At 39.9% G+C, this 12,038-nt stretch overlaps 1 protein-coding gene across 1 annotated transcript in view; it reads left to right on the forward strand.

The window, feature by feature from the left end:
* SORCS3 (sortilin related VPS10 domain containing receptor 3) overlaps positions 1 to 12,038 on the forward strand; it is a 616,865-nt gene that overhangs the window by 460,818 nt on the left and 144,009 nt on the right. Inside the window, 1 exon segment of the mRNA XM_007470447.1 lies at positions 4,695 to 4,813. Within this exon segment, the coding sequence (XP_007470509.1) occupies positions 4,695 to 4,813 (119 nt within the window).

The following is a 12,038-nucleotide window of genomic DNA, read 5'->3' on the forward strand; positions in this document are numbered from 1 at the left end:
TGCAGTTTTCACTCCCTTTTTTAGAAATTCCCTTCTCCCAACAGAACACTTCTCCGTCCATGCTAAACACAAGCACTGTCTCCTCCTTCAAGTCCTCCTTAATTATTCCAGCTCAGATGTGCTTTTTCTTGTCTGAACACCTATAGCATTTAGAGAAAGTAAACAGTGATGTCAATCCAGAATATGACTTTACTGGTAGGACCTGTGCTATCGTGATCTTTTGACTCTCCACAATAAAACAGAACATTACTTGTTAATTGTACGTAAGAAGGATGCTGAGTGTTAAATCTCCTTCCTTCTCTCTTCATGATAAAAAAGAACTAGCATTTATTGATCCTTTAAAATGTATTCAACAATGTACTAACCTTTTTCATACATAATCTTATTTAATCCTGGCGACAGTCCTGAGAGGCAAACACTTACTTTGTTTGTACCTCACAGATGAAAAGTGGAACTGCTGCTTAGCCCAGGGCAGTCAGCAAGCAACAAGTTCAGGATTTGAACTTAGCACTTTCTACCTTCAGAGGCCTTTCTCTCACACACCACAATATGCTTGAGAAATCTGGACCGCTTTGCTTCCTTTCTATCAGGCATCTTGTGTTATTAAAACAAACATACACACAAACAAACAAGACCACAGTTGTTAGAAGCCTATTTGGGGATTTCATGTTAGATGATAAATATCTGCTTTCAGTTTCATCATAGAATCCTTATGACTGTATTCAGCCTCACTTGGAGATAATGTCCAAAGTCCAAATTTAAGACCTTTTGCAAGTTGGAGGCTTGAGCGAAGTGGTGATTCCTGCTCACCTTTGACACCCCCAGTCCCCTGTGACACCCTCGGTCACTTCCACCTGGTAGCCTGGCCTGCCTGACATGTTCCTCTCCCCAGACCCCCATTTGGGGTTCTCACCAGGCAGTGGGTATCTCTGTGTTTAGAAAAATAAAAGCGTTGAGACTTCTGATACATGAGTCCGGCTAAAGACTGCAAGGCCCCTGAATTTTAAGTGGATTTCCCAAACGCGTTTTAGCGCTGCTTTCCTGCTAAAGTGGACCTTTTGTTCCGTGCTGGGCAGTGGCAAGCAGCAGGGGAGCCAAGAAGGAGGATGAGTGTGACCCAGTAGCTCATCTACCAGGGGCCACAGTTTAGGTAGCTTTCGGTTTTGTATGGGGTGGCCTCGAATACGCTTGATTCTTTTTTCAAAGTGTCCAAGTATGGGAGTAAATAGTAAATAGACAGGGGGGAAATGAGCCCATGGAGGGGATAAGCAGATGTCCTCCTGTGCATACCTTTGATTACCAGTACAAGGGGCTTTCCAAGACACTCGCTGGCGAGAAAGAAGCAGCTTGTCAAGTCAACCCTTGTGGTTTCTTTACCTGTCTTCACCGCAGCGTTTCACTGGGTTTTAGTGCTTTATGCTAGGAGCAAATCACTCAGGCTGGGTGGGACCAATACTATGCCTGGTGCTCCAAAGCGCAGCCTGGGCTTCTTGCCTTCCCTTGGCCTCTCAGCCAGAAGTGGAAAGCCAGGCCATTCTCGGCTTTCTCTGTGGACAGAGACAAAGAGGAAGGGGTCCGCAGGCGGTACTCACAGAATGGGGAACAAGGTGGTCTTGCTAACAGGTCAGGGAATGTGGGGACAGGGCACAGTCTATTCTCTGGAGAGGTAGGTAGGGACCAAATTACGGAGTCGAGGTACAAAATGAATGGCTCCTGGTGGACTGTAGGCTTGTTTTGTTTGGCCTAATACTATTTGGCCTGCACCATATTTTAAATTTAAATTAGCTGTCAATTTTTTAAACATTAGGAAATGTCACATTAAAAAAACTGGGACATTTAGCTTTATGTAGAAACTCAGAACATCTTATTCCTGCATCTCAGTGATGACTGATGCTGAGAAGCAGCTCCCTGTAAAGATGCAAGTGTTGGCCGTTTTCCTGTAGTCCCAGCTGTTCCTCAGTGATCCCTGACACTGGGACCATGCGCCCGCTGCCATTCATCATCTCACTCCAGCTCAGTTTCCTCTTATACATTATTTGCCTGGCCTCTGAGACATTTGACTTCATTAGGCTAGTTGTAAAAGGCCTTCTATTTTACAGAAGAATATTTGGGCTTTGTCCCCGGGCACTCAGAACTGTGGGTGATTTTGAAGCCGAGAAGGCTCAGCTGAGGTTAGGTTTGAGAGATGATGCTGGCTCCTTGCCTCGGGTCTACCCAGCTTCCAGTCCATCCTGCACCTGAGCACCAGTTGTAAAATGGACGCAGCAGGCAACACAGATGGGAAGGCCTTTTCCAGGCAAGTGGCAGGGGTCGTGGAGAGAAGAGAGATGCTGGAAGCACTTCAGAGGCAGACTTTTCAAGGCTGGGAACCAGCTGGATTGCATGGCATGTGGAGGAAAGAAAAGTGAAGAGGCTTGAGCTACTGGGCAGATGATGAAACTGCTGATGGAGAGAATGAGATCAGTGTCTGACGTGTCTGGATGAAGGGCACCAAAGCAAATTGGCTTTGCCCAGGTACAGACATTTGAAAAGTAGGGCTATAGCACATAATGAATTCATTTCCTACCAAAACATGTTTCTTTGTTAAATTAGCGTTTTTGTTTATTAATAAATTGTGTAATAGCTAGCTATAAATTTTATGAGTGAACCCCTTCCTAGACAGCAGGGCCTTTCACAATAGAAAATCTGTCTCATTCACTGCCATACTCCTGGTGCTTAAATAATACCCAATACATTATATGCACACAAGAAATACTTTCTGGATCAAGCAATCAATAAATTAATTAAAGATCAATAATTAGGGAAAATTTAAAGTACCCTTGTTTTACACTCAGTTGTTATAAATTTTTGTTTATTTAAACTTTTGCCTTTATTTATCTCTGCCGCTTACCACCCCTTCCAGTGTAGCCTCCAAAACATACTCACACCTGTGCACATATTTATTTATTTATTTATTTTTCTTGCGGCACGCGGGCCTCCGACCGCTGTGGCCTCTCCCATTGCGGAGCACAGGCTCCGGACGCGCAGGCCCACCGGCCGTGGCTCACGGGCCCAGCCGCTCCGCGGCACGCGGGATCCTCCCAGACCGGGGCACGAACCCGCGTCCCCTGCATCGGCAGGCGGACTCGCAACCACCACGCCACCAGGGAAGCCCCCCTGTGCACATATTTAAGTGGGCAAGTGCATTAGATGTATGTAGTAATGCATGTCATTTTAGATGATAGCAAAGACTTCTCTGCTTTTAATCCTAAAATGACCTCTATTTTTCACTTTGACCCAGTTATTATTTTTAAACACCATTAAATAAACAATATACATTTTTAAAGCAAGTGTATACAGAGGTTTCTTTATAGAGATTCACTTGTGGTTTTTCCTTGGGGAACAAATAACTGAATGGATTGTCTTCCTTGGATGACCCTGTCGTCATGATCGGAATGCTTAGACTCGAGGATTTCTCATTCAGCTACAGCTGCTGCCATAATTTTGGGGCGTTGGTTGAGGAAGGTTCAGCTGCTGAGATCTTTAGAAAATTTTACAAGTAATTATACAGGTTTTACTTATAATGGGTAAGTACATTCTTATCGTAAACACAAGAAAGACGTATATAATATGAAAAGCAAAGGCCCCACTTCTACTCTCGTTAAGTCCATTCCTTTCCCCCAAAGTAGTCATAGCTAATTTATACAGATGTCCTTTAAAACTGTTTTTCCTATGCAGTTATGGCACAAACCTGTATTTATAAAGACACTCTTCTTTGTTTTTGTTTTTTTCATAAATTGAATTGTGTCATACATGTTGCTAAATAATTTTTTAAAAGGTCACAGAACAATGCACCTTCGGGAAATCAGCACATGATACATATGTATCTACCTAATTCTTCTATTCACAACATGGTGCTTTGTTATATGTGTACGTTTGTTTATTTAAATGTTCTTAGCCAGTTTCTGGTTTTTCACTGCTATGAATAACGCCACAATGAACATTTTTGCCCTTGCCTCTTTGTGAAAATATATGAGTATTTCTCTAGAAAACGTCCCTTGAATTAGAATTGCTGGTAAAAAGATATGTACATTTAAAATTCTGATAGATATTTCAAATTTGTTCCTTCAAAAATCTGTACCAGGAATAAAGACACAGACATAGAGAATGGACTGGAGGACACGGGGAGGGGGAAGGGTAAGCTGAGACGAAGTGAGAGAGTGACATTGACACTACCAAATGTGAAATAGCTAGCTAGTGGGAAGCAGCCTCATAGCACAGGGAGATCAGCTCAGTGCTTTGTGACCATCTAGAGGAGTGGGATAGGGAGGGTGGGAGGGAATCGCAAGAGGGAGGAGATATGGGAACATATGTATATGTATAGCAGATTCAGTTTGTTATAGGGCAGAAACTAACACAACACTGTAAAGCAATTATACTCCAATAAAGACGTTAAAAAAAATAAAATTTAAAAAATCTGTACCAATTTACTGGTTGGCTGGTAGGATATAAGATTAACTCTTTCCTCACTCCCTTTCCTGAACTAGATATTCCTTTTCTTAAAAAAATTATTACAAATTCTTTGGACAGGAAAATGCAGTTTCATGGTTGTTTTACATTGCATCACAGATCCCCAGGAATAGGGCTTTGTGTGCTGAGAGGTTTGATGACCATTGCCCCTTGTGTCTAAGTGTCTCTCTGCCATCCCATTTCAGATGCTCACTACCTCACCTGCAGGATCCAGGAATGTGCTGAGACTACTCGGAGCGGGCCTTTTGCCCGCTCCATTGACATCAGTTCCCTGGTCGTCCAGGATGAATATATCTTCATTCAGGTGAGTCCAGATGTGCAGTCAATGGTAGAGGGAGGATGCGTGGGGGTAGTCAACTGCTGGCTGGGAAGGTGAGGATGGCTCTCCAGAGGCTGTGAAGATGCGGAGCTGGGGTGCTGTCCCTCCTGTGCTTTCGGTACACAGTCCGCTGGGGAGATCCCAGACTTCTGGTGAAAGATGAAGGTGTTATGGGTCCTTATTGTTTACAGGGAACTTTAGTGGCCCACTGAATCCTTCAGTTGAATTGTCCTTTTATTATACCAAAGGGGTCTTGAAATGACCAGGACTTAGGCTGGAGTTTGATATTACTTAGAATCAAATCTCATTAGAGATGAGTAATTTATCAAAGGCACATTCTGTTTCTGTCCAAAGTGACTTATCTAATGTGGGAATGAGACTCTCCAAGAAATTAGGCATCTCTAGGATCTTCTTTCTGTGAAAATTGAGGTCTCACTAAATCTTCCCCTCCCTTTCCAGTGCTGACCACCCCCTCAGATGTCCAAGCCCCAAATCCTTCACTCCAAGAACTCTGTGACTCCTAGAGAAAACTGGATGGGACTAATATTTTTAGGCAGGCAATGGAAGCCTTGTTTTAGATTTTGAGTTTCACTGAAAGGAGGTGCAAGATAGATCAAAAATGAGGGAAAACAAAGAAGATGCTCCATCGAGTGATGGACTTTGTGTGTGTGTGTGTGTGTGTGTGTGTGTGTGTGTGTGTGTGTCTGTCTGTCTGTGTGTCTGTGTATGTTACTGAGCTAAATCATACTTGCATTTGAGGGCAACCTTGATCCCCCTGTCCTCTGCCTTTCCACCCTTCTATGGTCTGTTGTTTTCCAGACTGCTTCCTATAGGAACCTTGAACTTCAGAATCTCCCTGAGTTTGCTCAGAGCTGAAAGCACCTAAAGGGCTTTCTCAGCCTCACTCCTGGTCTTTTAGTCCAGATCAGCCCCATCTCCCCTATAAGACCTTCTCTGAACTTCCAATCTGGGTACGACTCTTCCTCTGAATCTTTGGAGCTCTTACTACCTGCTGTTCCTCCAGCACATAGGCTATTAGGAATTGTTACTTAAGTCTTAGTGGATTTGTCTCCTTCTTTCCAAACTGTGTTTTACACTCTCTGAGAAGAGGGACAATATTTTATACACACATTTTACCCTGAACCTTGGCCTTTGCAAATCAAGGGTGCTCCATGTCTACTTGTTTTATTGATTGACTGTGCATGTAGCGGTTACTATTTTTTACAAATCAGCTGCATGAATTTTTTTTTATTATTATTGGAGTATAATTGCTTTACAATGTTGTGTTAGTTTCTGCTGTAGAACAAAGTGAATCAGCCATATGTATACATATATGAAGCCTCATGGACTTTTGAGCTCTACTATGATATAGGAAAAGTAGCCAGCCATGCAAAAACAAGCATGAAAGGGAGTGAAAGAGAGATCTTTGTGCTTATATAATCACTGTTTCTCAGCCAGAATTTCAGGAATTTTTTTCTAAATCTTGGCAGGTCATTGGTACTACCAATTTCTTATTCGTAAGTATTTATTGAACACATACAATGCAAAATATACAGTACTAGGCACTACACTTGGTGTTCCCCAGCTTTCTGCCTTTCACCTTCTAATCTTTGCCCCACCCCCTCACCCTCTGGGAGATCTCATGATTTTGAGCATCTTCTCCGTGTTCTGATGACTCTCAAGTCAATGTGCTGTGACCTCTATCATGTATGGTAGACCTACATATCTAACAGCCATCTCAATATCTTCACTTAGATATTCCACAGGTTATATGTAATTGACATGTCCCCCTTGAACTTGACACATTGGTGGCACTGCCCTCTACCAGGTCATTCAAGGTAGAAACCTGGAAGCCAGTCTATGTCATCAAATTAAATGAATCCACAGCCTCTGCTAATATCACCTTATTTCTCAATTGTTTCCTTTCATTCCATTCTCATTGTTATGGCCCCAGTTTAAGGCTTTATTGTTGCTTTCTCTCTATTTAATGTTTTTAAGGTAGAAGCACAGGGATGAATTATGAATTTACCAATCTGATTGCCCTTTTCTTAACGCTAATACTGCATAAAATGATGAACATGGCAGAATTGTTTCTGGGCAACATGACTTAGAATTTAAAATGTTCAATTTTCTTGTTCCTTTTTCTTTGTATTGCATAAAGTTTTCCGTAACTGCAGGCAGAATTCCAGAATTTTTTTCTAACTGTTCTGAAATACTCCTTTTTAAAAGAATTATTATGCTGGAAACCAATAGAAGTTTTTCTCTTTAATCAGCATCAAATTTTATTTTGTTTGAAAGAGATATGCATTCCCATTATTCAGTAAAGTTTTATTGATCCCCTACTACATTGCAGCCCCCTGTTTTAGGTGCTGGGATTAAGATATTGAACACAACAAAGTTCTTGCTTTTGTGGCATTTACATGCTAGTGGGAGACAGGAAAATATGTAGGTGATATGTATACATCCATCCATACATAGATATGAAAGGTTGTGAAGGGTAGTGGTCAATGACCTGTAGTTTGGAGCCTGATGGCCAGCATTTATTCCAACCTTGGTTTTGCCACACTTAGCTGCATGACCTTGACCTATGCCTCATTTGACTCATCTATAAAAAGAGGATAATTATAGTACCTACTTCATGGGTTGCTAGGAGGATTACATTTGTAATCCTGTAAAGCACCAAAACAATGTTCTATAAATGTTGCTTTGTATCTTTTTATCTATCTTCTACTATCATCTGTTTATCTCTCTACAAAATATAGCAGGTGATGGCAGTGCTATGGATAAAAATAAATGAGGGACCTTGAATGTTGGGTGTCTGTGGATATTGCTATTTAGGATGACCTGGGAAGGCCTTGTTGGGTGATGACCAGGGAGAGAGTGACAGAAGTTCATAGTCAGAGGGGAATGTGGAGCTAAGTCTGTTGTGCCCTGCACTTCCTTGTGCCCCTTATGCAGATGTGGGGTAGGCAGCTAGAAATTTGAGGCTGGGTTTAGAAGCAGGGATGGTGGGGAGGGAGGGGGGCTGGAGATATAAATGGGAAGGGTGTCCGCATATTGATATTTTTGAACTGCAGCATTGAAGTCACCGAGGGAGTAAGTGTAGCTAGAGAAGAGAAACCATCTAAAGACTGAGCCACAGGACACTCCAATATATAGAGTTCAGGGAGATGAGGGAGGTAGTAAATGACACTTGGAGAATATAGAGATTACATCAGGAAGGCACAGGGTGGTAGATCCTACAGGACCTTGAAGGCTGGTTTAAGGATTTTTTTTTTACTATGAAAGAGATGGGAAGCAGTTGAATAGCAATGATCCAAAAAATGCAAAAGGCCAATACTCTTGAGAAAAACATTGAATTTCATTAATCATCAAATAAACACAGATTAAATGCTGTTATTTGCAACTATCAATTGGCTACAATAGAAATAAAATAAAGGATGTCAGTGGGTTGCAGGTAAACAACTACACATACCGCGGGTGCAGATATAAATTGGTTGCCCATCAATATTGAATCAGAGTCTTTTCATTCTCATAGGTGAGTTTGAGGATTGACGGACTGATGTGACAAATATATCTTAGTTCTGACAGTGTATGCTTAGTTTTTAGTTTTAATTGCTTCTTTTTAAGAAAAACATCATTATGTGGTCTGTTTTCCTTGCTTTCCTGCATATGTATTTGTTTGAGGATTTTGAATACTTGTTCTAACTAAGCTTTATGAATATAACTTTATACAACATAGCACATCTTCTATGTTTGTGTAATCTATTGATTTCCTCTTGTGACCAAGTTTAAAATTAGTGCACTTCCATGCCTTTCTATTTCTTCCCCTCTCTCTTTAATTCCTCTACCACACAGTTTTGGTTGGTTATGTTACCTCTTAGTGTTTGCTTTCCTATAATTCTGTTAGTTTAAATATTTTATTAAGCACTGCTGAAGACAGGTAGAAAAAACAATAGCATGTGTGTTTATGACCTCCTTCATTCCTCTCCCTTCCGTCCAACCCCAGTTCTGTTAATTAAATCATTTGGAGTATTTATATTCTGCTTGAACCATCATTCCTGCATTGATTTTGATTTTACTTTTAGGTAAATTTATTCAGTGGTCCTTTTACTATAGTTTTCCCATTTGTTTCTTGGTTGTCTGAAATTTGTCCTTTAGTAATGTCTTCAAGAAAGGTGAATCCCGGAATGTTGAAAATATGTTTGTTTATCCCCTTTATACCTTAATATCATCTTTTAAGGTATAAAAGATGTCATTTGCTTTCCATAAAAACTTTGCTCCCTTAACTTATTGAATGTTACTGTATCTGGCTAGTCTCATATTTTCCCTTTTAGGTGGCTTGATATTTTTTCGCCCTTTATATATATATATATATATATATATATATATATATATATATTCACACACACACATATTTGAATACTATTTATTAGTGTATGTTTTGTGGTCATTAATACTATGTTGATTCTTTTCCATCTAATATGTCTCATTCAATTGGTTCAATTTCTTCTTCCTTTTTAATTTCTCAAAAGTTTCTGTGATTTATATTTTGAAATCTGTATTTTATTTATTATATACGTTAGTTTTATTGTTTTGGCTCTCTTCCTTCAAGACACGTAGGATGTGTACAACAGGCAAGAAAGACAAAGGAGAGACATCTTTTTTTTTCTTCTAGTATGTTTAACTCCCTGAGCAAAATGAAATTTATAAAAACAGTTTTACTCATACTGCCCTTGAATGAGTATGTAGCTGTGTCCAGGCTCCTGTTTGCCATTTTTGCTGCTGTTGTTTTTAACTTTTTTCATGAGCTTTGCCAGCTTATATTTTATCTCTTTTTGTTGTCTCAACATATCTCCCCTGAGCTCTTGTATTTCTGCTTGACCTCTTCTTTTATAGAGGTGATTGCATCATGTGGGTTATTTTTATTTGTAGCAGTGTGGTCACAATTTTTATTTAGTTCATGGAAACATTTTTTGTTCTATGTCTGCTCTTTGTTTTTTCTGTTCCTTTCTCTCTTTTATTTTGTTGTATTATTTTGTAACTCTTGTGCTGTTTTCTTCTCTCTTTATATTTTTCATCAATTGCTTATTTTTTAATGACATGAGCTCTTCTGGCTGAACTATTTGAGGAGGTTTATCTTGGGGATCAGGGCTCTGATCAAGGCTCTCTTTCAGCTTAACAAGAGTCCCCCTTTGTTCTCAGTGAGGTTCAATATAACTAAAGATTATTAGTCTGTTAGTGGATTCTTCTTGTAAGGTAAAACTGCCTGAGCGGTTCTCTAGCCAGCCATGCCTCTCCAACTTCTCCTTGTCACCAGTGAATTCTGGAAACATTCCCACCGCCAATTCCTGAGCCACATTCCCTTGGTTCCAAATAATAGGTTGTTAGTTTTGCTCCTTAGGAAATATCATCTATAGAGAACTCTATATCTCTAGCTTGATCTAAGATTTGTAGCTGTAGGCATTTTTGCTCTGGTGCCTGTCTGTACCCTGTTTATCCTTCACTGCCTTTGGCTTCCTTTCCACATTTAGTGTTTCAGGGTTATGTTTTCCTTAAGTATAGAATTTGCATTTTTCTTTCGTGTTTTTCTTGTTGCTCCAGGATGATTTATGAAAGGAAAAGGGGAAAGCACCATTATTACTTGGCTATTTAAAACCATTTATAAACACTTATCATGTTATTTTCTGAAATGTTGCAATAACTTGCTAACTGATTTTCTTGCTCCCAGATCAGCATACCTCCAATCTGTTCACAACACTACTTCCAAAGTAATTTATTTAAAATAGAAATCAATGTCCTTGCCTTCAGTGGCTTCTCATCACCTATAGGTTAAAATCCAATTTCCTTAACATTGCCTACAAGCTCTTCTACTATCTGGATCCTACCTACTGCATCAGCCTCATGTGAATTCCTTTCCCACCACTGTTCCCCATATACCTTCCTTTTTATATTTTACCCTTCAATAAAAATAAACTATTTAATCTCGATGCATACACCATGTCGTTTTTGCACCATGTCATTTCTTGCCTAATATGCCTTTCTTGTATTCTCTTTTCTGGCTTGGAATGTCCCTTTATCAAATAAACTCATCCTTTAAGATTCAACTTAGACAATGCCGCCTATAGGAAGTCTTCCCTGACATCCTCAGTCAATCGGGATTAGACCAAGCTCCTTTGCTGATTACTTATCCATGTGTATTATGCTTCCCGAGCCAGGTCTGTAAACTTTAAGGGGACAGGACTATGTCTTATTCATCATAGTTTTTCCTGCACTTAGCGTAATGACTGGTACTCGATAAAAGTTTGTTGAACTGAACTGAACTGAGAAGATAAGACGTGTCCTTGTTCTCAGGGAGTGTAGTTAGTTATCTTTTTAAAGCAAGGGAGTCTTGTTTCTCCAGCTAACAATATAAGACAATTTAGGGTAATTGGCAATTGCTCACTGTATAAGAAATGACGGTATGTAGAATGTCTCTGCATTTTTATAGAACTGTTGTCCAGGAATTATCCACTATATTATTCAATGTCCTTTTTATATTCATTCATTTAAATGTATTCAAATACATTCAGCCCAGTGGGTAACACAGACAACAAAGCAATTACAATGGAGTGTGATGAGAGCTGTATTTTTGGAAAACATGCATTGCTCTTGGACTGAGGAGGAAGGGCTCTTCACCCTGCCCTGGGAGGAGGGTCAGTACAAGTTTCCTGGCAGCAGGACTGTGAGTACCAGTTAGACAAGTGAAGGACAAAGGGCACTGCAGGCAGATGGGAAGACATAGGTAAAGTGAGGGAAGTGAGAGACCATGGTATTGGGTTAGACAAAAAGTACGTTCAGGTTTTCTATCTGTTATGGAAAGGCCTGAATGAACTTTTTGGCCAATCCAATATATCACGACCTCTATCTAAGGACAGCTGTAATTATGGGAGGGAGTGAAGTGGCTGGAAAGTAAATTAGAAAACTGTGCTGAAGAGGTAAACCTTTTCTATTTCCTTTAACTGATTACTGATAATTTTGTGTTTCCCTCTTTGCAGTTGCTAAAAAGCTCATGACTGATTTTTTGTGTCAATTTTAGCAGTTTCCCTGCATTAAGCTTTATGCTGTTCTTCCTTTCTCCTATACCACTGGCCATTTTTGATGACTTGGCACCTTTCTTATATTTTTTTATATTTTTGCTTGATAATTGCCTTTTTTTTTTTTTTTTTTT

This window comes from Lipotes vexillifer, unplaced genomic scaffold (genome assembly GCF_000442215.2).
Source record: "Lipotes vexillifer unplaced genomic scaffold, Lipotes_vexillifer_v1.1 scaffold916, whole genome shotgun sequence".
In the NCBI taxonomy this organism is placed as follows: Eukaryota; Metazoa; Chordata; class Mammalia; order Artiodactyla; family Lipotidae; genus Lipotes; species Lipotes vexillifer.